We start from the raw sequence: 25385 nt of genomic DNA on the forward strand, positions 1-25385 counted from the left end.
TTATTTTTGACTGCTCTTGAAAGTAACCAAGCCATTTTTTTTTTGCCAGCCTCTAAGTTCATTTAGATATTAAAACAAAATTTTGGTTTAATTTTTTCCAATCACATTTGTTTCAAATGCATCTTTGAACCCCCAAGTTAGGAATGTAAAGCCTCATAGGTTAGCTGATTGCTTGAAGTCACGGATTTATTATTTTCTCTTTAAAAGATTAATCTGACAATGTGTCTAAAGCTTGCAATTATAATTTTTTTAGATTTTTTTATCTTTTCAACGTGAGATTGAAATATTTTGTCTATTTCTTTTAAAAATGTGACACTTGAGCGTATGCTGGAGTTTGGTGAATGGTGCTCGGTTATTATGAAGGTCGTGACGGTTACTCCGAGAACACGTTTGAGGTTTTCAATGGGGCTAAAGGTACCGGAACTATGGCGGGAGACTAAATGAAGCAAGATCTTGAAACAGAGCATCACGGTCCTCTGTTTTCAGTTCTAGACAATGGGGTTACTTTAAAAATCCAGCAATAAATTGAAAATTTTCAAAAAAAAAAATGAATTCATTATTTGAGGATTTTATTTTCTTTTCCTTGAGATGTCTTTGTTTGGATCTGTTTTTATTTGTTTCTTTCTGTCAGATAGTTGGCAACTGAATAAAGGGTTTATTGTTTACCTTCTTTGCTTTCTTAATGAAAAATTTTTGCTGTCTAAAACGAAAACAAAAGGTTACTCTTATGAAATTTCTCCAAAATGCTCATAGATACACTGGCTTGTCCCAGCTGTTAACTGGATCATTCATGTTTATCTGAAAAATCCTTGCGGCCACTGGTTTTTCCTTCTTCACTTTGTGTACTTTTAAGAGACCTTTATATTATTCTTTGGTCAAATTACAATGAATTCCATCAAGTTTTAAGGAACTTGAAATGTAATCAGTTGACAATATTAACCATGGGAGCATAATATTTGAACATAAAAAGCAGTATAATGAACAGCAATGACAGCACTGTAACACTTGCCGCAACCTTCATTACCGTCTTTCTCCCCATTTTCAGCCGTGGAATAAAAGATTTGGGACCAGCCCTGGGCGATGTAGCATTTTCAGTTGGCGTAGTCACATCTCCAGGACCCGATTCTTTAGCTGTAAAGGTCTCAGCAGCCTCTGTGCTTCGACTGCTCTCTTGCTCTAGTTTCCCTTCGTGTTGAATTGCTGACGCTTGTTGCACTGGTCTAGCTTGATCCTGTTGGGGAACCTGCTGAACAATTTTCTTAGGTATTGTTACGTATAGAATGCCAGAACTCAACCTTGCCCGAATTTCATTTGCATTGCAATCTTTGGGAGGGGTGAATTCCTTGCGGAATCGGATCCACCTAGTTCCCTCCAGGGGACGTTCTCCGCAAATCGTTAGGGTCCGGTTGGTGCCGAAGGTAACTTTGAGCTGTTCCTTTCTGAAATCTACATAAATAGAATGAGCTTGAAACAATTAGCATTGATGAATGTAATTGCACAATAGCAAAGCAGCATTAAGAGCAAAAGAACTTCTTTCTATTTCAAACAAGAAGGTAAGTAAGTAATATAGGATGTAATATATATACCTTTCAATTTTAATTCAATGATATCCTGAGTTTCTCCTTGTCGGTATTCGCAATCAGGCTGGAAATCTTGGTAGGAACGGACCATTGCCGAAGGAAAAATATTATATGGAACTCCTGGAAAGAAATAGTAATGTTTGTTTCTGAATTCTTCACGCTCCTTTTTTATATATGTACTAGATTAAGACGCTTATATTTGAAGATGCTTGGTCTAAAGAGGTTTCTTTTGGGTTTCCTATGGAATGGAGGAATCATTCCTTTTCCAAATTCTAAGCATATGATTTGGTTGGCTACTGTGGACAATCTTCCTTCACACTACATAGGATGTCCTTCCTTAACAGGTGATCCCTTCTTTACTTTTTAGGTTTGCTTGGCCTTTGGTACGTGTCAAGCTAATGGAAAAGAAGTGGTTTATCCCTATTAAGAAGAACTACTTCATAATCTTTGGCAATTTGATACCTATTACATAGCAAATTCATGCTTTTCATTGTTTTGGAGTCATAATTGTGACAATTATAGATTTTGTTTTCGAAAATTAATTATAGATCCCATTTAGAAAACGTAAAGTTAATAAAGTTTTTTTTTTTTGTAGGGATTGGTTTAATTTAGATGATTGTTAATTACTATATCATATAATGCTAGTTTTATGCTTTGTTTGGTAGAAGGGGAAAATGCCACAAATGATAGAGAGAAAACTTACCAGACCCAATCTGTTCAAAAAGTAGATAGAAAATTGGATGGTTACCCTGTTAATTTCATAAATGATTACGAGTGAGTATAGGATTTTTCTTCTTTTTCTTCTTCTTCTTCATTTTTAACAAATGCTTCAATATATCTAGAATTTCCTGAAGAGGATAACAAAAGGTGTGCCTGGTCTGCTTGAGTATGCAACTCAATAAGAAGGTTAATTTCTTAGCTCATTAAAAGTTTAATTTTGCATTAGTGACTCGCTCTTGAGCTTTTTGGTTTAATAACAAATCTAATCAGCTTTGCAATTTGATCATTTATATATTCAACAGTGAGACAGTTTTCTATTTGCTAAGAGATTCATAATAGCTGAAATGTGCAAATTTAAGGGGCCTTAAGCTTATTTAACTCTAACAAGCTCATTCTCTACTGTTGTACAGGAGTTAAAGGTGGCATGGACCAAACAATTGCTAGGTGTATTAAGCTATGTTGCTCCAACTCTTCCATTTCCTTGAAGTACCCATGTGTCATGAGCCAACCTTGTATCGGATTATAATAGGGTAGAGTTGTCTATGAGATTGAGTCTTTTGTACTTGACAGGAAAATGTCTCTCTTTTAAACAATATAATAGCTCGTGGTGACACCTCCAAAAATACTTGTTAAGTTTTTAGGGAGAAAGACCTTTTAAGAAAGGAATGTCCTTATTTCAAGCATTGTAATGGCTACTAGTAGAATACTTATAAAATTTCGTAAACTCTTTATAGGGAGTGAGCAGCCGGCGGATTGTTGGGTTGCCTCATTGGTAAAGGTACGTTTGTAGCAAATCATCTAAGGCTGCCCCTATGGCTCGACTATTGCGTGTCTTGGTCCCTTTGTAATTAATTTCATATTAATAAAATATTTTTCTTTTTTTATGACTTAGTGGTTGCATATATGGCATTCGATATGCCTTTTGATTTTGATACAGGTTCTGTTAGTCTGATTTGTTGCTATTATTAATGTTTGATCAGATATAACTGAGTATTGTCTGACTTGCATGGAAGCGTCCGCTCAAGTGTCGCATAGACTATCGCATACTTAGGTGAAGGAGCATAGTTTGTGACAGTTGGTATCAGAGCCCAGGCGAAACATGCTGATATAGTGTAAAAATGGTGACCACGCAGAGTACACAACAAATAGATGAATTGAGACAGTCCAACGAGAACTATTCGAGATGATTAATACCCTGAGTGATGAGACTAATGATGCATTGAGCACTCTTCAAGGCGAGATTAGAGAACTGAAAGCTCAGGTAAATCTTTTAGTTATTGTTGCAGGTAATGCCAATAGAAGTCCAAGAGATTGAGGGAAAAAGGCCAAAGTGTCAAAACCCAAGCGATATGAAGAGGTACGAGATGCTAAAGAGTTAGAGAACTTCTTTTTTGATATGGAACAATATTTTCGAGCTGTGCACGCGGAGTCGAAGGAAGATAAAGTGGCGATAACTTTAATGTATCTTGCTAGGGACGCAAAGTTATGGTGGCATTCCAAATTCATCGATGGTGAGTGCCATATCAACACTTGGGTGGACCTAAAATAAGAATTGAAGAGCTAATTTTTCCTTGAAAATGTTGAGTATATGGTGCGACGGAAGTTACAAGAGTTTTCACAAATGAGATCAGTGCAGGAGTTCGTGAAGAACTTCTTTACTTTAATGCTAGATATTAGAGAAATGACTGAAAAGGATAAACTATTTTATTTCCTTGAGGGTCTGAAACCATGGGTAAGGATGAAGTAACAACGACAGAAGGTACAAAATGTGACTTCGACAATGGTAGCTACTAAACACCTTACTGATTATAGTGAAAACTCCCACAAAAGAAAAGACCCTCCATCCAAAACCAATAGCTCTAGCTCAAACAGTGGGGTAAAATTTATGAGAGTAAGTAGACCCTTAAGTGGGGGAGGTAATAGGAGACCACCTGCTAGAGATTCACCCCAACCGAGAACAAACAAGCCATAGAACTTTAAGCCACGACCAACGATATCTTGTTTTCTATGCAAGGAACCTCATCGAGTAGCTGACTATCCTCATCGAGCAACTCTCAGTGTGATATGTACTGTCAATGTTGAGACACCCCCACCTCACACCACAATCGAAAAAGACGAGGAAGAGCCAGCATGAATGAGTTCTATTCGTTTCCTCAACGCCTTACAAACACAACTAGAAAAGATGGAGAAAGAGCCCCAATGAGGTCTAATGTATGTAAAAGTGTTGTTGAATGACAAAAGTACCAAAACCATGCTCGACACGGGGGCTTCAGACACTTTCATCACTTCTGGAGAGGCAAAGAGGTGTGGTCTTAAAGTTGAAAAGGATTTTGGATAGATGAAAGTAGTTAACTCACTAGTTTCAGCTATAATAAGAAATGCTAAAGACGTAAAGATTAAGATTAGCTATTAAGAAAGGAAAGTAAACTTCACTGTAGCCACTATAAATGATTTTGATTTTGTTTTAGGATTGGATTTTATGATGAAAGCACAAGCCATCCCTTTCCCTGCTATAAGTTGTTTAATGTTTTTTGGAGAACGACCATGTGTGGTACCGACTACAATCATACCTAAGAGCGAGAAAAAGGTAATATCAGTTATATAGTTTAAGAAGGGGATTAAGAAAGGTGAGCTCTGCTATATGGCCTTAATTATCTATAAAGGCAAAGATAACAGAAATCCAATACCCGAAAAAGTGAAACTGGTTTTGGAAGAATTTCAAGATATGATGCCAGAACAACTACCAAAGATCCTACCTCCTCGACAAGCTGTCGATCAAAAAATAGACTTACTTTCAAGAGTCAAGCTGCTTGCAAAAGGGCCATACAGGATGGCTCCCCCAAAGTTAGCGAAGCTAAAGAAACAATTAAACGAGCTGATTCAAGCCAAATTCATCCGACCATCAAAAGCACCTTTTGGAGCCCTAACACTTTTTCAAAATAAGCAAGATGAAAGCTTACGATTGTGCATGGATTATCGAGTTTTGAATAAAGTCACAATTAATAATAAATATCTTATTCCTCTTATAGCAGATCTCTTTGACCAGTTAAGTGATGCAAAGTACTTCTCCAAACTAGATTTGAGATCGGGTTACCATCAAGTAAGAGTGACTGAGAGAGATAAGCCAAAAACCACCTATGTAACGCGGTTTGGCGTATTCGAATTTCTCATTATGCCTTTTAGACTAACCAATGCTCCTACTACCTTTTTGCACACTGATGAACCAGGTGTTTCATGATTATTTGGATAAGTTCATGGTGATCTACTTAGACGATATTATGGTATACAATTCGACCTTAGAAAAACATCAACAGCACTTGCGATAGGTCTTCCAAAGGCTACACAACCACCAACTATATGTAAAAAGGGAAAAATGTGCATTCGCGCAAATCTCAATCCAATGTTTTGGCCACATAATTGAACAAGGGCACATCTAAATAGACATGCAGAAGGTAAAGGCTATCAAAGAATGGGTCACCCTTAAGAATACAATTGAGCTTCGTTCTTTCTTAAGGCTAGCCAATTATTATCGGAGATTTGTGGAAGGATATTAAAAAAAAACAGTAGCATTGATAGAATTGCTGAAAAAGGGACAAAAGTGGAGTTGGATGCTGCAATGCCAAGAAGCTTTCGAAGGTTTGAAGGACACGATGATGATGAATCCTGTGTTATCGCTCTCCGATATTGGAAAGCCTTTTGAGGTACAGACGGATGCATCAAACTTTGCCCTTGGAGGAATGTTGCTATAAGAAAGACACCCGGTTATGTTCGAAAGTCAAAAGTTGAATGAAGTTGAGAGGAGATACACGACACAGGAGAAAGAACTACTTACAGTGATTCATTATTTACGAGCTTGGTAACACTACTTACTAGGATCACAATTCATGTTTAAGACCAATAATACAACTGTAAGCTACTTCTTCACACAACCAAAACTAATAGCTAAACGGGCAAGATGGCAAAAATTTCTAGCCGAGTTTGATTTCTCTTTCAATCATAAAGCTGGAAAAGTTAATCATGAATCAAACGCCCTCAGTAAAAAGGTTGAATTTGCAGTTTTAAGGGTGATCGTGCCAATGACAGCTAGCAAAATCACCATAGATATCCGTAATCTGATTGAGAAAAATTTGCATCAAGACCCCCAAGCAATGGCCATTAGGAAGTTTGTGGAGAATGGAAAGTTGAAATACTTTTGGGTGGAAAATAGACTCCTATTACCGAAGGGACCCCGCATATTTGTTCTAAGAGTGGGAGAGCTTAGGCAGAAATTAATGCGAGAATGTCACGACACTCCTTAGGCAAGACATCTAGGTTGGCAATGGACTATAGCACTACTAAAACAAGGTTACTATTGGCCTCATATGCGACAAGATGTGATGGATTATACGAAGACATACCTCATTTACCAACGAACAAAGAAGACAGACAAAGATCGACGAGAATGCTCGAACCTCTACCATTACCGACCAAATCTCTGGAAATTATCTCTTTAAACTTTATTGTAGGACTTCCTAAAGTGGGGGATATGATAGCAATCTTGGTAGTGGTGGATCAGTTTTCCAAGCACGCAATGTTCATTCTAGTACAGAAGTTTGGCTCTACAAAAAAAAATGGCTCGCACAGTTTTTAAACATATAGTAAAATATTAGGGTGTTTCAAAAAGCATTATCAGCGACAAAGATCTAAGGTTTACCAACTTTTTCTGGAAAAAGTTGTTCAAGCTATTGGGGTCAAAACTCAATGTATATTCCAATTATCACCCATAAACAGATGGTTAGACAGAACGCTTTAATGGGTTATTAGAAAAATACCTACGACACTTTGTACAAATGAACCAAAAGAATTGGCCCAACTTACTAGATGTGGCTCAACTATGTTTCAACTTACAAAAGAGCTCAACCACTAATAGAACCCCTTTCGAGGTCGTCATCGGATAATAACCTAAACTTCCTCATACCTCAGTGGAATCATATACCGAGAAGAGTTCACAGGCATTTAACTTTGCTAAAGAGTGGAGGCAAAACATTGAAATCGTCAGAGCTTATTTAGAGAAAGCCTCCAGCCACATGAAGAAGTGGGCAAACAAAGGTCGAAGGGAGTAACACTTTAAGGTGGGAGACCTGGTACTGGTGAAGTTGGTAGCCAAACAACTTCGATTTCTAAGGAAAAAAGATCGAAGACTAGTACAGAAGTATGAAGGTCCAATACCAGTGGTAGCCAAGGTGGGAAGGACTTCCTATAAGATTAATCCACCCAAGTGGATGAAGGTACACCCCGTGTTTCACGTCAGCAATCTGAAGCTGTTCCATGCAGATCTAGTAGATGCAAGTAGGAGTCGAGCCACAAGAGCCACCATCAACACCAAGCCACCATCATAGCACTGAGTGGAGAAGATTTTGGCAGGGAGGACAACAACCATCAATCAATAATCGACACAAGAGTACCTGGTGAAATAGGAAGGTTTGGGGTCAGATGAGATCACCTGCGAGAAGGAAGCCGACCTCCGCACCTTCTAGCAAAAGATTGAAGAATTTCAAGCCAACCAGTCAATGAGGACGTCGACAGATTGAGTAAGGGAAGATGTCATGAGCCAACCTTGTATCGAACTATGATAGGGTAGAGTTGTTTATGAGATTGAGTCTTTTGTACTTGTAAGGGAAATATCCCTCTTTCAAGCAATGTAATGGCTCGTAGTGACACCTCAAAAAATACTTGTTAAGTCTTTAGAGGGAAAGGCCCTTTAAGAAGGAATGCCCTCATTTCAAACATTGTAATAGCTATTACTAGAATACTTGTAAAATCTCGTAAATTCTTTATCGGGGGTGAGCAGTTGACGGATTGTTGGGTTGTTTCACTAGTAAAGGTATGTTTGTAGTGAATCATCTATGACTGCCCTATGGCTCGATGATGGCGTGTCTTGGTCCATTTGTAATTAATTTCATATTAATAAAATATTTTTTCTTTTTATGACTCAATAGTTGCATATATGGCATTCGATATGCCTTTTGATTTTGATGCGAGTTTTCTTAGTCTGATTTGTTGCTATTATTAACGTTTGGTCAAATATAATCAAGTATTGGCTGACTTGCATGGAAGCGTCTACTCAAGTGCCGCATAGACTATCGCATATTTAAGTGAATGAGCGTAGTTCATGATATCATGTTTGACAGTCCGACCCTCATTGTATAAGAAAATAGTTTGTAAAAATTTGAACATATTTATGTCCGATAGATACACTCACTCCCAAGCCGAGTATCATCAAAAGTACTAAGGACAGAATGGAATGAAAAGGAATCTGTTGGGCCCTTCATGCGGTCCAAAAGCAAAGCAATAAGCAATTAAGATCTTACTTTTCAGGAATCTTTTCCTCCCTCCACGCATGCTAATGCTTCTTGGATCAGAAAATGGTTGTACATTTTTCTATCTACTGGCCTAATTAGTACAGCCAGTACTTTTTAGTCCAGGCTTAATTTACTGGACGTGATGATCCTGAAATTGTACATCTCAAAATCTGCAATTGGCCTGGTTTTGATGTGGCCTACTTATGGCAGTTTGATTGGATAATTGATGCAGAATATCTTTCCAAGATTCTAGTGCTTGTTTTCTCTTAAAGAAAGGCCATAATTGTTGATCTGCAACTTTATGAAACTTCATAATTCAACAGGCAATGAAACCAAAAGATGACCATATTTTGCACCTTTCAGCTTTGCTTTGAATGGAGAAAAATTCGCCAGCAAAATGCAAAAGGAGGTTTAAAGATGATGTCTGACAGGCATGCTTTTGCTTCTTTTGTCACTTGACTGGTTAGGAAGCTAGTAAGGAAAAAGTTGATATCTCCTTTAAACATGTACCTCACAGAACTTGAAACAACTGGCTTTAATTCTGTGGGACTGCTTTTCATAAAGGTAGTATATTAACTATCCAACTATACGGTGAGGAAAACAAAGACTTGAAACAATTATGCCACATATTCAAGGAGGTTTAGAGCTAAAAGACAATTGAGAACTTCATGCTTTTGAAGGGGTAGTAGCTGTTTTAGTAGCTAAAGCAAGAAGGAAGTCTCTGTAATCCCCCGATGGAATGCTGTCGCATATTGCTTCTCTCAATTCTACCCCATATTTTATCTTGAAGACCCTTTGAATTTCATCCATGTCCATCTCAGCTCTGCTCACCATCACACGTGCCAAGGCGCCTCTATCTGCTGTCATCCCTTTAATGCTTGTAAACAAAGTCTGCAAACCAGTCAATAAGAAAAATAGAAACTTAATCATCAATTTCAGTGATTCGGTTATGTGACTGATGCCCTCGTTTTGCATAGTTTTAGTTTGGTTAAAACATTAGATATGAAAAAGATTACTATTATTACTTATGTTATATGGAGTCTTTGCTTTACCTTAACATATTCGTGTCCGATCCTTCTTAGATACTTCACTATTTAACAGGTGTAACACTTCAATCCTCAAAATTAATGTAAAAAATTTGTCAAAATCATAAGGTAAACGTATCCCTATATCTCCCAAGTCAATGTAACATAGACTATTACCTTTGCGTAATAGTTAGGTGGGTTGCAAATACATTTTATAACCATCTTTAATGCATCCTCAAACTCCCAGGAGTCGCCTTTAGTGATTGACTGAAAAATATAGATGAAGCAATAAGTTTCTTCTCCATTCAAATATAGAAACAAATTAAGAAGCTCAGATGCAGCATAAGAAACACATTACCTTTGTGTAGTCATGTCCATAGATGTGCTTATAGCAAGAAAATGTCAACTTAAGCTGTGGAATGCTCCTTTTAGTGAAAATCTCTAGCACAGTACCTTCATCAATGGCTCCAGGGCTTCCTTCCCCTGTCTCATAAAGCCTTCTTGCATCACATTTCGCGATATGTTGACTAACATCGGCCTGGTGTGCCTTGTGTGATGCGGCTAATGCAACCAGAATCTGTCACAAGAACAAAGATATGAACCAAGGATATGAAATCGTCTCGGATTCCAATTGATATCCCAGGCTTTATACTTTAAATGAGGTCTGTAATTTTAACCAAACTTACCTTCTGGTGAGGGTGGGGAGGCTCAATAGTGACGATATCCTGGTCCAACTGCCTTTTATACTTTGATTGATAGGCTTGCTTGATGAGGGCAATATGACTTGATTTTCGTCCTAGAAAAATTTCCACAATAGCCTTAAAGTTAGTATCATCTTGCTGAATTGCCTCCCTAGCAACAGTGGCATCACGTTCATGAGGATCAAGCATCCAGAGAGACAAGGCCGCACAAGTTTTTGGTGAGACCCCAGGCTCATTTCTCTGGCTAGTCATACTAGTCTTTTGCAGCAGAGTAATCAGGTCTTCCCCATACATATCCTTATAAGTCTCTCTGATTCGCCGGCATTCAAGCTGAGTTCGACTAGCCAAAGCTCGAATCAATTGGTTCAATCTTCCCCAAGAATCATGAATTTCCTTGCACTCAATCTCAAAACCATGGCTGGAAGATGCTAGGATTTTGGTGGCCATGAAGTAGGAGCTTGGAGGAGTAGTTTTTGAGCTGCTGCATACACAGCTTTCCCTTAGAGTCTTCAAACTTATATAAAAGTGCGGCTACAAGACTTACAGGCCAAGCAAGGGATTTTTGTTTTAACCTTTTTCTGCCTAGTCTAGAAATAGGAGTGAATCAATCAGCACTTTAATGGTGGTGGTGTATGTGTGGAATGCAAAATGAGAAACTGAAGAGAAGCTTCTTTTTCCTCCGCATTTTTTTAGAGAGAAAAAAGTGTTGATGTGCAACTGGTTGTACTTTGCTGCATCTGCCATGTGATGTTTTGTTTGGTAGCAATGAATTTGATGGATTCCAAGTAGACTGTGAGTATGGAATGACCCCCTTCCAACAGCTTTTTCCTAAAGTTTCAACGTCCACTCTCCCAATGAGACAAAGCCAACCGGATTCTCTCATGCTCGCTTTCCTTCTCCATTGACCCAATATAGGTAGTGCTTTCCTTCTCTATTGACCCAATATAGGTAGTGCTACAAATTATGCAAACAAGGAAAATAAATGAGAATGGAAATTATAACTATACATGTAATTATCTTCAAATATATAACATGGTTCCTTTTAAAATAATGTATATGACATTATTATTATTATTAACCAATAAACAAATAAAAAAATAAAAAAAAATACTTTAAATCCAGGCCTTCTATCCAAACCGTAAACATTAAATATGGGCCCTTGATCCTTTGCTTGGCCCAACCCACATTGATCAAATTAAATCATCTTGGCCCGCATATTTTCCATAAAATAGAAAATTTAAATAATTATTATAAGCAAGAGCAAGTTAGCTACTATTTTTAGAAAAGAAAAAAAAGCATAATGCATGGAAAAATCTCTAAATTATTGAAAAAAATTTAAGGTATAATAGTCACAAAACTCTTGAACTGTTTTAAAAAAATTAAATAAGTAATTTTTTATTATTAATTAAATTTTTATATTTTTATTTTAAGACAAATAAACTTTTACCATTAATGGTTAATCAATTACCATTAATCAAAATGTCAAGCTTACGTAGCATTAACGTGGCATTGAGGTAAGTAGTAAAAAATATCACATGATAATATCATTACATCAAATCATCATTTATTTTGACATATTAACATATTACATTAATGTCAAATAGTATAAAATGATAAGTAATATTTTTACTAAATTAATTATTAATTTTAATAATTTATTTAACTCAAAATAAAAATATAAAGACTTATTTAGATTCCAATAAATGTAAGGGTCTTGATTGATCATAAAAAATATATACAAACTTATTTAAATTTTTCTTAATATTTTAGAGTTTTTTTAAATATTATACTAAAATTCAAATAACTATATATTCTTTTGCTACGTATAATCAAATTTTATATTTTTATTTTGAATCGCTTAGGTTTTTATGATAAACGATTAACAGATTATTATTAGTTAATATATCATTTATCATTTGATATGATATTAATATAAAAAATAAAAAATATAATATGATTATTTTATTATATTATATTAACATGTTTCGTCATCATTTATCATAACATGTCATCACAATACTTCAGCATCATGTATATAAAATAATAAGTGATGATTTAACTATTAACTACTTACTAATGATTAACAATAAAAATTTATTTAATTAAAAATAAAAATATAAAAATTTATTTAAATCTTTTATTAATTTAAAAAGTTTTTTAAAATATCAATTTTAAAATAAAAATAAAATTAATAAGGAAGAAAAAGTTTGCTTGGCTGTCCAAATTCCAAACACTTTTTCCAGATTTTTCTTGGCCTATCCAAATTCCAAAAAATGCCCTTTTTAATGGACTCTGAAACGAAACGCATTCTGTCTGAATCTTTAACCCCACAGGCCATAATCTCACTTTCATAGAAAGGTAAATACTCGATTCTTTCGTGGGCATGTCAGTATTTTCATGCTTATGTTATTGATTTCTGTTTGGTTGCAAAGAAAATGCAAGAAAGAAAAAGAATGGTTTTCCTCATGCTGTATAGGCTTTGTGGCTTTGGTCAAAATGTGGTAGTACATGTTATCATACTAGATGAAGAATGCTTTTTGTTTGATAAAAGATTAGGATACAATAACTTTATATATATACATACGAGCAAAAGACATAACTACCTGTACGCTTACATTTACGTAAATTTTCTTACATTTTCTCGCAAGCTGAAATGGGGAGAAACCACGTGCAAAGAATCTCCCATTGAAAACTCAGCAAGTAAACTCATTAGCAGTGTAACGTTTTTGAGATGGAAAAGATATAAATGCAGTATGGAATCAGGGTAACTCGAGGTGTAAAACTTTCTTTTCTTTCGTTCTCATTTTCCTTCATTTTCCCGATTATTGTTTTAGTGACATTTGCTGCATTTGCTTAGCTTTTGGATTTTAGGGTTCTTTAAAGTATAGCTTTAATAAGTCACATTGATAGGTGATCTAACTCTTGATTTTTTTTCCTTTTGATCCGTTTAAGTTTGGCTTGATTCAAACTAGTTTTCGATAGATTTTTGGATTCCATTGCTCCTTTTTTTGGCATGTTAGTTTTCATAAGAATTAACTGCATTAAGCATATTGGGTCGATTCATCTCCTTTTTATTTTTTTAGATGATATCAAAGTGCTTAGTAGAGTGAAATCTGTAAACAGTAGTACTAGCTTTTGATAAATTTACTGATTTTAAGCTTCGTTTGTTAATATGTTTCCAGCTCTCATGCTTTTTGTCGCTATTCTATATCAAAAACAATTATATTTTGATCGTAGGAGTTTGTTCTGGAAGTTCAAATTTGTAGTCTCAATAGGATTATACTGTGATAAGTAATGGCATGTGAGTTGAACAGATGGTGTCATTTTGTTACGAGTATGGGAAGGTTTGGTATGTTTCTGTGGATGTGGCATCAATTTAGTTTAAGATGGTTAATGGAGTATATTTAGGAGCAAATGGCTACTAAAGCCCCTGCACATGAGTAACCGAAATGGAATTCAGGAAAATTCAGTTTTGTCTTGTCTAACGCACGGTAGTAAGAATATATGAGAATGTCTCCCACTTTGTTAGCGACCATATTTTATTAAGAGAGAATATAGTAAAAGTTTTCCTTGGCTTAAGTTAGTCTAGTGAGCTGAGTAGAATACAGCCAATATTGAGTATAATAAATAGCTAAATGATTAAAAGGCCTTAAAGGCCCATATTTTTGGTTGAGGTTTGAGCTATCAGACCTATATGTCTTGGTATATCTTTATGGCATGGTTCGCCTTGGATGTGCTTGAAATGGCTCTGCTTAAGATGGTTTTGCCTGGCCTCACTTTGGAACTGTGCTTTCTATAGATTTGCATGGTTAATGTGTTGTTTGCACCACCTGCATGATGGTTTTGCCTGGCCTCACTTTGGAACCGTGCTTTCTCTAGATTTGCATGCTTACTGTGTTGTTTTCACCACCTGCATGTGCTAATATTACAGTGAGGCGTTTTAGTATTCACAATCAGATCAACTTTTTCTGATCTGGAATTCTCAAAATTACACATCAATTAGCAGCTTTATTTATAAACTTTTGTAACTGTAAACTGCTAATTATTTCTGTAAAGTCATTTGAAGTTTGAGAAACACAAATTTTAGAAGTTTAGTTTCAAGTTATTAAGGTTTTTCAACATTTCTATTATTTTATTGTTTGTACATGTATTTAAGGTAATCTTGCTTAGATAGTGAAATTTATGCCAAACATTGTGACCTGATTTTTTTTTCCCTCATTTTGTTTCTTGCCTCTGCGACATTGACTTGATAGCATGCTCTTCTTTCCTTTGATTTTGGCCTGTATGTATGCATTTCCTTTCTTTCCTAGGGCATTATGTTCTCACTATGCTAATTGTGGAATTCTTTATTTCATTAAAAGAATAACTGGATTATGATCAGTATTGACAACTCTTCAGGGTTTCTGCTGTGTATTATGGCTAGGCTTCCATATCTATCCTTATAGTCTCATCACATCAGTATAACCTGCTGCTGATTTCTAGTATAAGAAGTATAGAAAATTGTCTAAGTAGAAGCATTCTTTGCTTGTTTTCTACATAGACAACCTTCTAAGTAGGAAATTAATGTGCTGCACTTCTTGTTCTGCTTATAGCTTGTTTGCAAAGATAGCAATGGAATTTGAAGGAGGGTTGAAGAAGAAAATTTCTGGAAAATTTCCTGAATTTGGTGCTATCTTCATGTCAAATGCATCTACGAGGGTAGAGTGTTTTGAGAGAAAGCTCTTTGGTCTTCCAATGTCTTCCGCTGACTTTGTTAAAGGAGTTAAGGTTGGAATGATTTTGTTTCTTTTCGAATATGAAAAGCGAGAACTTCATGGAGTCTTCAAAGCAACTTCACACGGTGAGCTAAATATCATTCCTCATGCATATAGTTCATCAGGGAAGAAATTCCCTGCCCAGGTATTTATCAAATCCACATCAAACTTTGTTGGTTTTTTGCTTTATCACATCATTTCTTTTATTTTTCCAGAATTTTTTCTTTGGTAATTTTACTTTTTTCTTTTGATGGCTATGGTCGGAGTGCAGTTATTTTTTATTATTACTACATATTCTGCTTTACATTTGTCCAGGTTAGGTTTACCACAATCTGGCACTGCCATCCTCTTCAGGAAAATGAATTTCAGGATGCTATTAGAAATAATTACTTCGCCACAAACAGATTCAACTTTGGGCTGTCTAAAGATCAGGTCTATTTTTTTCTGATTTAAAGTTAACTATTTTGCAATCTTTCTGTTGAAAAGATTTATTGTATCATTGCAAAGGATTATGCAATTGAGTTCATTTAATTGCAGGTTCACAGGCTTCTAAGGTTGTTTGATTCAAGAAAGATAAGAGTATTCCAATCTCAAATTTTTATAGGTGGTGAAACTAGAAAAAGGTATCATAAGTCTTCACTAAAGAAAAGAGAAACAGAGAAAGATAAGTCCAATCATACTAAGAGTGCCAGAAAGAAACTGAAAAGGGATATTGATAGCGTCTCGCATTCTAATGTAGAGCCCTTAGCATATTCTGGTAAACTGATTGTGGCAAAAGATGAATCTCAACTGTTAGATTCTGGAGATTCACATATTGAATGCGAGGAATCTGATAGCATGCACTGTAATTGCTCGTACTGTCCTGAAGGTCCTTATAGCCAAGGCTCATTAGCATTTGTTGCCAGTCACAGCTCTGCTTCTGGACAGGAATTGTGCCCTCATCCTGACCATGCTTTTCAAAGTGTTCCTGTTAGCGTTGGAGAAGAGCTTAAAGAGTTGGAAACTTCAGGAAATTGTGATATTAATCTTGGAGATTACATACCTTTGTTGCCCTCTGATGATTCTGACTCCACAGATACCAGGCCTTCCCCAAAGTCTGGATGTGTTATGAAAGATCACGTAGGTCTACCTTTTTCTGCCTCAGGTCTATATGAGAATACATGCCAACCAGTCCCTACTGCTTCTCCCATCACAAAAGTAGATGATGTCCGCATAAATGAGAATGCTTATAGTTTAAAATCCCCAATGCACTACTGCCAAGAAAACAGCAATTCAGATTTTATCTATCAGTATGCATCTGTCTGTGGTCTGTATTCTGATGATTCAAACAACCGAAGCAGTGTGTTCTCTCGTTTGAATTTTTTTTTCAGGGGTACAAGACAAAGAGGCTGATACCAGAGTGGAGAAATTAGTATATAAAACAAGAAAACAAAAGACGTGCAGTATTGAAGTGGATAAGTCAGCTCAAGATTTCATGGAAGGATTGCAGCAAATGCATGACAAATGGAAGAAAACAGTGATAGTGTCTAGATCTGTTGAAAGGGCAAATGATCACACTGCGAATAAAAAAACAAGTGTGAGTATGTGTTTGAGTAGGACTTCAGAACCTGATGTACAAGATAATGACATTTCTACGAGGTTGCAAGGGAGACATGACAAACAGAGGAACATGAGAGAAACTAAATCCCCTGTTTCAGGAGGAAAGAGAACTAGTGTGTTTTTGCGCTTGAGTAGGACTTCAGAACCCGATGTAAACAATAGTGGCAGCTCTACATTGTTGCAAGAGAGACATGACTAGCAGAGGAAGAAACAAGAAACCGAATGCCCTGTTGCAGGAAAATTTATCACTTACCACATATGGTAAGTTCAATTTGCCTTAACAGTGAAAATGAAGAAATAGGCAAAAGCTTGACCGTTACAGACTCAGATAGAGCAGAGCTGGATGATAATACAAGTCCTTACTAGGCTAGTACTGCGGTCAAAAGGCCACTGAAGCCAGGAAAGAGTCACCACCTTGCATCAAACAGCTTGTAGAAGTCCATGAGAAACTGACTGATAACAAAGATAAATCTGAATGTTATGAGGCTAATTCTGGAACTAACGGAGATGCGGGGTGTGGAAAATCTAATGATTCGGGAAGAGCAGATTGGTCAACATTTATAATCAGTTCAGTCCAAGAGTATGTCTTGAATTTGCTTCTTTTTTCCTTTTTCTTTTACACCCAATGAATGGAATTACTAGGCAACTATAGGGAACATGGTGGGACATGGAACATGTGCAAAAAGTGAAATAGGGAGCAATTGGATTAGGATATAAAAGCAACAAAGTATTAGGTCTTAGTTTCTTGTAGACATGTGCAGCAGTGAAGCAAAAATAGCAGAGATATGTACCCAAAAGAAAACAATAGCAGATTTTATCAAACCATGGAGAGATTTAAGAGGGAAGGACAGGGAAAAGACAATGTTAACTTCACTTAATGTATATGGTGAGAGACTTTCCTAACATACTGTAGTTGGATAATGTTCATATGTCCGACATTCCAATAGTTTGTTAACTATGTATGTGGTGAGAGGCTTACATAACACCTTGGCGTTGTAGCTGGATAATAAAAACATTCATTTCTTTATGAATAATCAGATTGTCAAACACAATAACCTCTATCTTCTCAGTATTCCTATGTGCATCAATATTGATGTGCCAGATCTTTGACTATTTTGTACCTTTACAATTACTTATTAATTTATTAATCAAAATATTATTTATCATTTTTACGTTGTGTGGTATATTCACATGCTATAATAAATAATAACTTAACATATTAATAAATTATGATTACTGAAAAATATAAATTTACTTAATTTAAAACAAAATAATTTAATAAATATTATGTTTAAAAAATTAAAAATTTAAAAAAATTGTAATATAAAATCCTTTATTAAAAAAACCAAAAGAAAGCATAAAAGCCAAAAAGAGACAAGTCCAACTCAGGTCATATTCGGCGCTCACAAAATCCAGCACTTATCACAAATTTTGACTAAGAAAAGAATCACAAAGGACTGGGGACTTTGGCAATTATTTGTGTATGTTATCTTTTTCTCATTTTACTTTTTTACCCTTTCACCTCTCTTTCTTTTATCCTTTTCTCGTTAAGGTTGCCCTTTCCCACTCAAAAGGGAGTAGTTATCAATATTAAATTAGCTATGGGTGATTGATAAATACCCCCATTCACAATTATCATTTTCATGTGAGGTACTACATCATTCATTTTCTTTTCTTTTGCAATAATTTATTACGATTTTTATATATTTTTCCCCATATTCAGTCTAATTACAATTAAACATATTAAACTATAAATTCAACAAATTATTAGTTTAATATGAATATATATATATATATAGAGAAAATCATGCGTAATTGAAAGGGTAAAATGGTAATTGAAAGGTTAGCAAATTTGAAGAAAGTGCAGGGGCATTTATGAAAGCTGATAATAAAACTCAATCATATAATACATTCTTTCCTGCTCACATGCTTCTCTCCCTTTCTTCCCAAGTTGTCTGCTTCTCTCTCTTGACGTTTTGTTATTTTTACTTCATTTTTTGCAGCAATTTGTTTTACAATGCAGGTAAGCTGAAATCCTTTTGCCTTCATCTCTTCTATGCCTAATGACGCTAAAAACTTAATCTTTTTAGCTATTTTGAATATAAAATGTTGACTTTGTTGTTGTTTCTAATGTTGGGTTTTTAGACAAGAACCGTGCAAGTAAAGAACTTGTCAGATCTAGCAAGTGAGAGGGAGATTCATGAGTTCTTTTCTTTCTCTGGTGATATTGAGCGCATTGAAATCATAGGGTAAGTTTTCTTTTTCTTTTTTGGGTTTTGTGTAAAGGGTTGGTGGGTAATGTGTTTGGTGGCTGGGAAAATGGAGGAAACTGAAAGAAAAGTTGGAATTTTGAATCTTGGGCTTTTGCTTTTGTGGGCCAAAGTTCATGCTTTTAAAAGTGAACTTGTGTTGAATTTTGACTTTTTTTTTATTCTGCTTTTTTATTGTCTGGGCATCTAACCTGTAAGGAAAGGCTGCTTTGGAGTTTTTAATCTTTTATTTTTGTTTTAATCTTTTTTGGCTTGGTTTATAAGTGCAATGAAAGGAAATTGAGAGACAGTTTTCGTTTTTTTTTTTTTAATTTTTTCGTTTGGTGTTCTGGAAATCTTAATGGGAAATTTAATAAAGGAAAAATAGTTATGCTGTTGGTTAATTTGGGTTGCTGTGTTGTGTTATGGCTGTTGCAGTGAACCTGGCCAATCAAAGATCGCATATGTTACATTCAAGGATCCAAAAGCTCTTGAAATTGCGTTGTTATTATCGGTTTGGCTCAAATTTTTATTGCTAAGTAGTATCTTAGGGTGCATTTTCTTTTCTTGCCTTGTAAATCTCATATATTGGTTACTTCAAGAAATCAGCTAACCTTGCAATGCCTTTCCTTTAAATTCATTGTTTAAACTGAACCTTGTAAGTTCATCCCAAAAGTAGGTTGCTTATACCTTCTTAAATTGAAATAATTTATTCAAACTGGTTGAATGTAATAACTAGCTTGTAAAGTTATGCTTTAATTATAAAGCAATGCCAAGTAGGAAGTGTTGTCTCTTTCAGTTACCTTGAAAGCTAAATTGTTTTAAACCTTTGCTGTATACATCTTTATGTTTCAGTCTCATAAGATGATAAATGTCTTAAGGAATATTAATGTAAGGTGCTGGTTTTCATGGTTTTACTTCAGCTAAGTTTATTTGATCCGAAATGGGAAAGCGGAGTAAATTTCTTAAGTGATAGTGATACAGTCAATCATACAGCTTGTAATTTTAATTGTGGACTAGCCAAAAGTAAGAAAAGACTAAAAAGTTTTTATGTTTTAGACTTTTTTTTTTCCTCAGTGGACAGTTGGTGTTGGTGGAACCTGACTCTCCGTAAACTGCATACCCTATGAGGTCTTCCTGTGGATTATGAAGAGAGATAGAGAGGCCATCCAAGGGCAGCCGGAACCAGTGTTCAGTCCTGTCCTGGGACAAGTACCCCTTGGATTCCCTCTTTTTCATCATATAGTGTGCCTTTGAATAGAATGGGACAAATTGAAATCCTGTCCTGTGTGTTTTCCACTTTCCAAACATACTGTGAAATTCCTTCAGCGATATGATTCCTGATGTGCACTTTTTAAGATTGGCTACATTTGTGTTTTCTACATTAATTAACAATTAGATTAATATATCTAATGTTATTTTAAAAAAATTAATTGACAATTCTTGGTATAGTTCTTTTTAATCCTGTCGCATCAGCTCCTCTTCAATGGTTACCATTTGTCTTTCTCTCTCTTTACGCTGTTCAATCGATTGTCCATGCATCAAGATTGATTCCTTTGTCATGAAGTATAATTTATGCTGGGCCATTTATTTTTCCAAAGAGTTGGGCATAAGTTGATTAGAAATCTCTGTTCATTTTAAGGCAAGATTATTCTTCATACATAACTGTAGGAAGTGAAATGTCTGAATCTCTGCTGCAGGGGGCAACAATTGTTGACAAGATCGTGGTAATAACTTGTGCTGAAAATTATTTACCAAAACCTGAGATCCATGTAAGCTGACTGAGAAATTTTGCTTTCTCCTTTTTAGTGGATTTCGCGAAATTCTTATGTTTTTGAATTGCAACTCATGTAGGAAGCAAGAACAGCAGACAACACTGTGTCTATTACTCCAGCTGAGCAAAGTGCACCGGATGCTGAGGTACCAAATTACCTTAGAATTATGATGTCTAAAATTTACTTTGCATATAAATTGTTACCTAGGTGGCTAAATATGGGAAAGATGTGGGAAAAATACATTGATATGTTCATTATTTTTTTGATACATAGCTGGTTTAATTTTATCTTGGCAATTGCCTAGTTGCTTAGTTGAATCAAGTAGATTTTTAACATTGAATTCACACAAGAGTGACATTAAATCAGGAATTGTCATGCATTTGATAACCCTGGGATAGGAAAGGAGAAAAAGAAAAGGAAAAACTTTGTTTTAGAACCTTTAAACTGGACTAGATCATCCTGTTGTTAATGCATGATGTACTGGACTCCTTCCTGGAGCTGCCCTTTTTGCTATGATATGCTCAGCCTGAACAAGGCTGAATATTATGGTGGCAACTTTAACTAGATTCTGTCATTTGGATCTAAAATTTATTATTTTAGTTTATGAACTTAGGCTATCTATCTATTGCAGCAAGGTAGAACTAGTCCACCTGGCAGTGGAAGAATGTATGTTAGTAAAGCACAAGATGTTGTTGCAAGTATGTTGGCCAAAGGTTCAGCTATACGACAAGATGCAGTGAACAAAGCTAAAGCTTTTGATGAGAAACATCGGTTGACAGCCAGTGCATCTGCCAAGGTTACTTCCTTTGACCGCAGAGTTGGGTTGACAGAAAAATTGACTGTGGGAATTTCAGTGGTTAATGAGAAAGTAAAGTCTGTGGATCAAAGGCTGCAGGTATCAGATAAAACCATGGCTGCAATATTTGCAGCAGAGAGGAAAATAAATGACACAGGATCAGCTGTCAAATCTAGTAGGTATGAGGCATCCTTCTCAAAACAGTGACTTCATTTCTTTGGTTCATAGGCTATAGTGAATTTGGTTGCTCTGAGTGAGGTAACTATGGAACATGCCAATGACTGCCATTGTATTTCATTTAGCACTGGGAGAACCGACTATTTTAGGAAAAAATAGTTACCATCCTTTTAATGAGCTTCATTCTTGAGTTATGATAACATTCAGGTACTCTGATTTGTTCTGGACAGGTATGTAACTGCTGGGACAGCTTGGCTTAATGGTGCTTTCAGCAAGGTTGCAAAGGCTGGGCAGGTTGCAGGTACAAAAACCAGAGAAAAGTTCAATATGGCCATGTCGAATTTGACTGCCAAGGTGGGTCACTCCTCTAGCACTAAAACAGCTATAGTAGAACTATAGATTACAATCCTAAGAAACACAGTCCATCTTCCACGTTAATCATGCATTTTATTTTGTTTGAGTGCAGGATCCAATTGCAGTGTAAGTGAGAATTTGGTGTCTTAAGGTCACATCTTTTCGGATCCTTGTCTGCACATGCATTGGATGGCCTCGTTACACCAATATGGACAGAGGCATCTAAAACTGGGGAGCTAGATGCTTGGGGTAGGATGCGCAAAGTTGTGTTCAGTTTTGGCTTGACGTGTGTGCTTATGCAATTCAATGTGTTATATTTTTTTTTTTTTACAATATTCTTTGATTTCTAGGGTTATTGCGCCTATTGAGTTCCTTGTAATTTTAGAGTTTGTGACACTGCTTTCAACTCAGAAAGAAGCTGAAATTGATGTTACCATTGTGCTCATTGACACTTCCCTTTTGTATTATCCTTTTTTTCCCCTAAAAGAAAAGCTGAAGTTGCACTGATATGTTAAAGGTTTATCCTACTGCCATTACTCCTTATGCAAACCAAGACAAGATTGGCAATACACACAAAAGATAATATCTGATCTTTTTCAGTGCAAAATCATGCGAGCAAAACTGCAAGTAAAGCTGCCTTTGGGGTTCAAGCATACCTTATTTCACAAGAACACCCACCATTGACTTGTAAATGATTTCTTTTTGCTTTCTTTGATTTGATGGTAGTAGTGAAGGCAAATATCATAAATTAAGTCAATAAAAATATATCTTGCCAGGTAAACAGGAATCTCTTATTCCAGCTTTGGCTGACCTAACTTTGTTTATAAATTTGATGATGATTTCTAGTTTAAGACACCAAGCTGACAAATTGACAACCTTACCTACAACTAGAAGCGAAAAGAACATGCTAACATGCTAAAATCTCCGAAACAAGGGTACAACAATAGGAATTGTGCTAATAATATAAATTCACATAAAATTAATAAACTTACCTGTGGGTGTATAAAATAAAATTAATAAACTTTGTTTTGTAAATAAAGCCAAGGCATGGAAATCTTGGCTGTTACGTCCAGCAACATGCATGTGGTGTGCATGTGAGAGGCCAATTCCAAACGGTGGCGATTTCTTTTAAGAAGCTGTTGGCTTGAGACTTTCCTTATTCCTGTAGTTTCTCATCACATTCATAGCTGTAGTTTCTCATCACATTCATAGCTGGACTTGGAATTGCACTTGAATGTTAGCTATTCCAGCAGAGTCAGGATTTCACGTTTGAGTAGCGAGTGGGTTGATCGTGGAGTCTTGAAGTAGTGGGGTTGAAAATAATTTTATTATAATAGGTTTTGTTTTAGTCGTTTTAAGTCTATTAAAATTAGTTGTTAACTAATTGTTATGGAGTATCTCACCAAATAAAAATAAGTACAATATTCTTTAAATTTTAATCGAAATTTCAAATAAATTCATTAATTTTTAAAATGGATACTTCGTTTTAAAAAAAAATATTTCGCTAGGCATATAAATTAAACCGTTAATCAATTATTAATGTTTTTATTAATTTGATACGTGACAATATTAAAAAATAATTTTATCTTTTATTAATTTTAAAAATTACTATTTTACATCTTTTGCGAGTAAAAAAATCACAAAGCATCGCTCGCTCTGCTCTCTTGTGCTCCTTGAATTTTTTTTTTTCAAAAATAATTATATGATAATAATTTTTAAAATTAATAAAAAAACATATTTTAGTTTTTTTATATATTTTTTGTTAACAATATTTACACCTTTAAAATAGAGTATCTATTTCTAATATTAATAGATTCACGTGAAATTATGTGGGTGAGAGTAGTTAACCCAATAAAAATTATTGTATAAACAAAACCATAATTTTTTTTTAAAAAAAAAATATATTATAAAATTTTAAAAATTTTGAAGAGGTGAGCCCCTACTAGACCCATTCCTTCCGCCACCATATTAATGTAGTACATTTTTCATAGTAATAATAAGTTTTAAAAAGGCCCTAACAAGGGCATTCCCTAGAAATTATAATATTCATTATTTTCAATGTACATTTTCCCTAAGTTTGTGAAAAAAATAAAAGAGAATAAATAATTAAAATGATGTAGACCTAAAATAGAAATCATACCCTAAAATGTGATATTTCAACATAGGAGAATTAAAATTTTAGTGTGGCATGATGAAATCATAATGCAAGGATGAGGACATGATTTCCATTGATGTGGTTGTGTCTTAGAGTGCAATTAATACTGAAATCTCTTTTGGAATGCCATTATTATTATTATTGCAAGATAACTATTTTGTAATAATTACAAACTTTTTGTTTCAAATTTTAAAATTTAAGCATCGCTATGCTTCAAAACTTATAAAAATTCATATCTTAGTATCTATTTTTTTTTTATGATGAGAAATCGATTGAAAATAAAATCTAAAGATGCATGATAGCTTTAAATAAGGAATTAAAGTCAAATTTACTACTATACTATGGTTCGATATTGAATTTTGTCATTGTCCTTTAATTTAATTGAATTTTATAATTATACTTTGAATTTTATTGATTTTTTAATAAAAATAACAAATTTGAAAAATTTTATGACATATTTCATTATGCAAGTGATAAATTTTTGTAAAATTGATTAATTTTTTTCAAAAATCAACAAAGTAAAAATATAATCAAAAAAATTAATATTAACTTATATTATAACCACAAATTAGATCGTAATCTTTTTAACTAACCATTCATATTTTTATTGAATTAAAATATCAAAATTCATGCCTTATACTAAGTTAACATTTTACAATCAGATTAAATCAGTGCAAATTGCTATTGCTTATTCATACATATAATGCTTAGAATTTACCAATTAATTTTGTTTCTAATTGTTCCTTATTTATTTTTATTATGAATTCAAACATTAATTTTAAGGGCATTTTGGAAAAAAAATTAATATGAATTTTTTTTACTTTGTAAACTTTTAGCCACTTGTTTTGGCAATGGAGTACGAAGGGCATTGTTGGCGTATTATGACTTTCTAAAATTCCTATTCAACATCCAATTAGAGAGTGACACGTACCAACAAATCTGACGTGTTCAAACATTATTGGGTCTAACCTGTTGGCAAATTTTCGTAGAATTTGAAGTGATTTTGAATACGCTACCGTTTATTGTAATAAAATAATCAATTCACGCACAACATGCTAAATTGAAAAAAATAAAGGAGCTAAGAGAGGAAAGTCAGAAGCTCAACAAAAGTCGTTAAGCAAAAAATAAATAAAATAAAAAACAATTTTTAAATAATTAA

At 34.7% G+C, this 25385-nt stretch overlaps 4 protein-coding genes and 1 long non-coding RNA gene across 5 annotated transcripts; 2 read left to right on the forward strand and 3 right to left on the reverse strand.

The window, feature by feature from the left end:
- Positions 1–837: 837 nt before the first annotated feature.
- LOC18599836 (inactive protein RESTRICTED TEV MOVEMENT 2-like) lies at positions 838–1731 on the reverse strand. Its single transcript, XM_007029988.3, has 2 exons — positions 1587–1731; positions 838–1446 (listed from the first exon to the last, which is right to left on the reverse strand). Exons 1-2 carry the CDS (start codon positions 1669–1671, stop codon positions 923–925), a joined length of 609 nt encoding a protein of 202 aa, XP_007030050.2. The 5' UTR covers positions 1672–1731; the 3' UTR covers positions 838–922.
- A 7328-nt stretch (positions 1732–9059) lies between these two features.
- LOC18599837 (annexin D8-like) lies at positions 9060–10972 on the reverse strand. The gene is made up of 4 exons (XM_007029989.3): positions 10353–10972; positions 10025–10243; positions 9844–9933; positions 9060–9532 (listed from the first exon to the last, which is right to left on the reverse strand). Exons 1-4 carry the CDS (start codon positions 10812–10814, stop codon positions 9308–9310), a joined length of 996 nt encoding a protein of 331 aa, XP_007030051.1. The 5' UTR covers positions 10815–10972; the 3' UTR covers positions 9060–9307.
- Positions 10973–14978: 4006 nt separating this feature from the next.
- Positions 14979–15652, forward strand: LOC18599838 (B2 protein-like). The gene is made up of 3 exons (XM_088806680.1): positions 14979–15266; positions 15437–15553; positions 15608–15652. Exons 1-3 carry the CDS (start codon positions 14979–14981, stop codon positions 15650–15652), a joined length of 450 nt encoding a protein of 149 aa, XP_088662806.1.
- A 93-nt stretch (positions 15653–15745) lies between these two features.
- Positions 15746–17614, reverse strand: LOC148762948 (uncharacterized). Its single transcript, XR_016026449.1, has 2 exons — positions 16164–17614; positions 15746–16088 (listed from the first exon to the last, which is right to left on the reverse strand). It is a non-coding gene; the product is annotated as an uncharacterized LOC148762948 (long non-coding RNA).
- Positions 17615–18623: 1009 nt separating this feature from the next.
- On the forward strand, positions 18624–22516 carry LOC18599839 (RNA binding (RRM/RBD/RNP motifs) family protein). The gene is made up of 8 exons (XM_007029992.3): positions 18624–18743; positions 18866–18969; positions 19408–19483; positions 20670–20741; positions 20824–20889; positions 21376–21719; positions 21948–22071; positions 22184–22516. The coding sequence occupies exons 1-8, from the start codon at positions 18738–18740 to the stop codon at positions 22199–22201; spliced, it is 810 nt and encodes a 269-aa protein (XP_007030054.2). The 5' UTR covers positions 18624–18737; the 3' UTR covers positions 22202–22516.
- The last annotated feature ends 2869 nt before the right edge of the window (positions 22517–25385 follow it).

This window comes from Theobroma cacao, chromosome 5, assembly GCF_053813885.1.
Source record: "Theobroma cacao isolate CCN51 chromosome 5, ASM5381388v1, whole genome shotgun sequence".
NCBI classification, from domain to species: domain Eukaryota; kingdom Viridiplantae; phylum Streptophyta; class Magnoliopsida; order Malvales; family Malvaceae; genus Theobroma; species Theobroma cacao.

What these genes read in the sequence shown, in the direction of transcription:
- LOC18599836 (XM_007029988.3), bottom strand. Translation starts at nt 1,671, where the DNA reads ATGGTCCGTTCCTACCAAGATTTCCAGCCTGATTGCGAATACCGACAA. An exon ending in CATTGAATTAAAATTGAAAG is followed by an intron (nt 1,447 to 1,586) that starts GTATATATATTA and finishes CTATTTATGTAG; the next exon opens with ATTTCAGAAAGGAACAGCTC.
- LOC18599837 (XM_007029989.3), bottom strand. Translation starts at nt 10,814, where the DNA reads ATGGCCACCAAAATCCTAGCATCTTCCAGCCATGGTTTTGAGATTGAG. An exon ending in ATGGACATGACTACACAAAG is followed by an intron (nt 9,934 to 10,024) that starts GTAATGTGTTTC and finishes TATATTTTTCAG; the next exon opens with TCAATCACTAAAGGCGACTC. An exon ending in CACCTAACTATTACGCAAAG is followed by an intron (nt 9,533 to 9,843) that starts GTAATAGTCTAT and finishes ACTGGTTTGCAG; the next exon opens with ACTTTGTTTACAAGCATTAA.
- LOC18599838 (XM_088806680.1), top strand. Translation starts at nt 14,979, where the DNA reads ATGGAATTTGAAGGAGGGTTGAAGAAGAAAATTTCTGGAAAATTTCCT. An exon ending in GGAAGAAATTCCCTGCCCAG is followed by an intron (nt 15,267 to 15,436) that starts GTATTTATCAAA and finishes ACATTTGTCCAG; the next exon opens with GTTAGGTTTACCACAATCTG. An exon ending in TTGGGCTGTCTAAAGATCAG is followed by an intron (nt 15,554 to 15,607) that starts GTCTATTTTTTT and finishes TCTGTTGAAAAG; the next exon opens with ATTTATTGTATCATTGCAAA.
- LOC18599839 (XM_007029992.3), top strand. An exon ending in GAGCGCATTGAAATCATAGG is followed by an intron (nt 18,970 to 19,407) that starts GTAAGTTTTCTT and finishes TGGCTGTTGCAG; the next exon opens with TGAACCTGGCCAATCAAAGA. An exon ending in AAAGTGCACCGGATGCTGAG is followed by an intron (nt 20,890 to 21,375) that starts GTACCAAATTAC and finishes TATCTATTGCAG; the next exon opens with CAAGGTAGAACTAGTCCACC.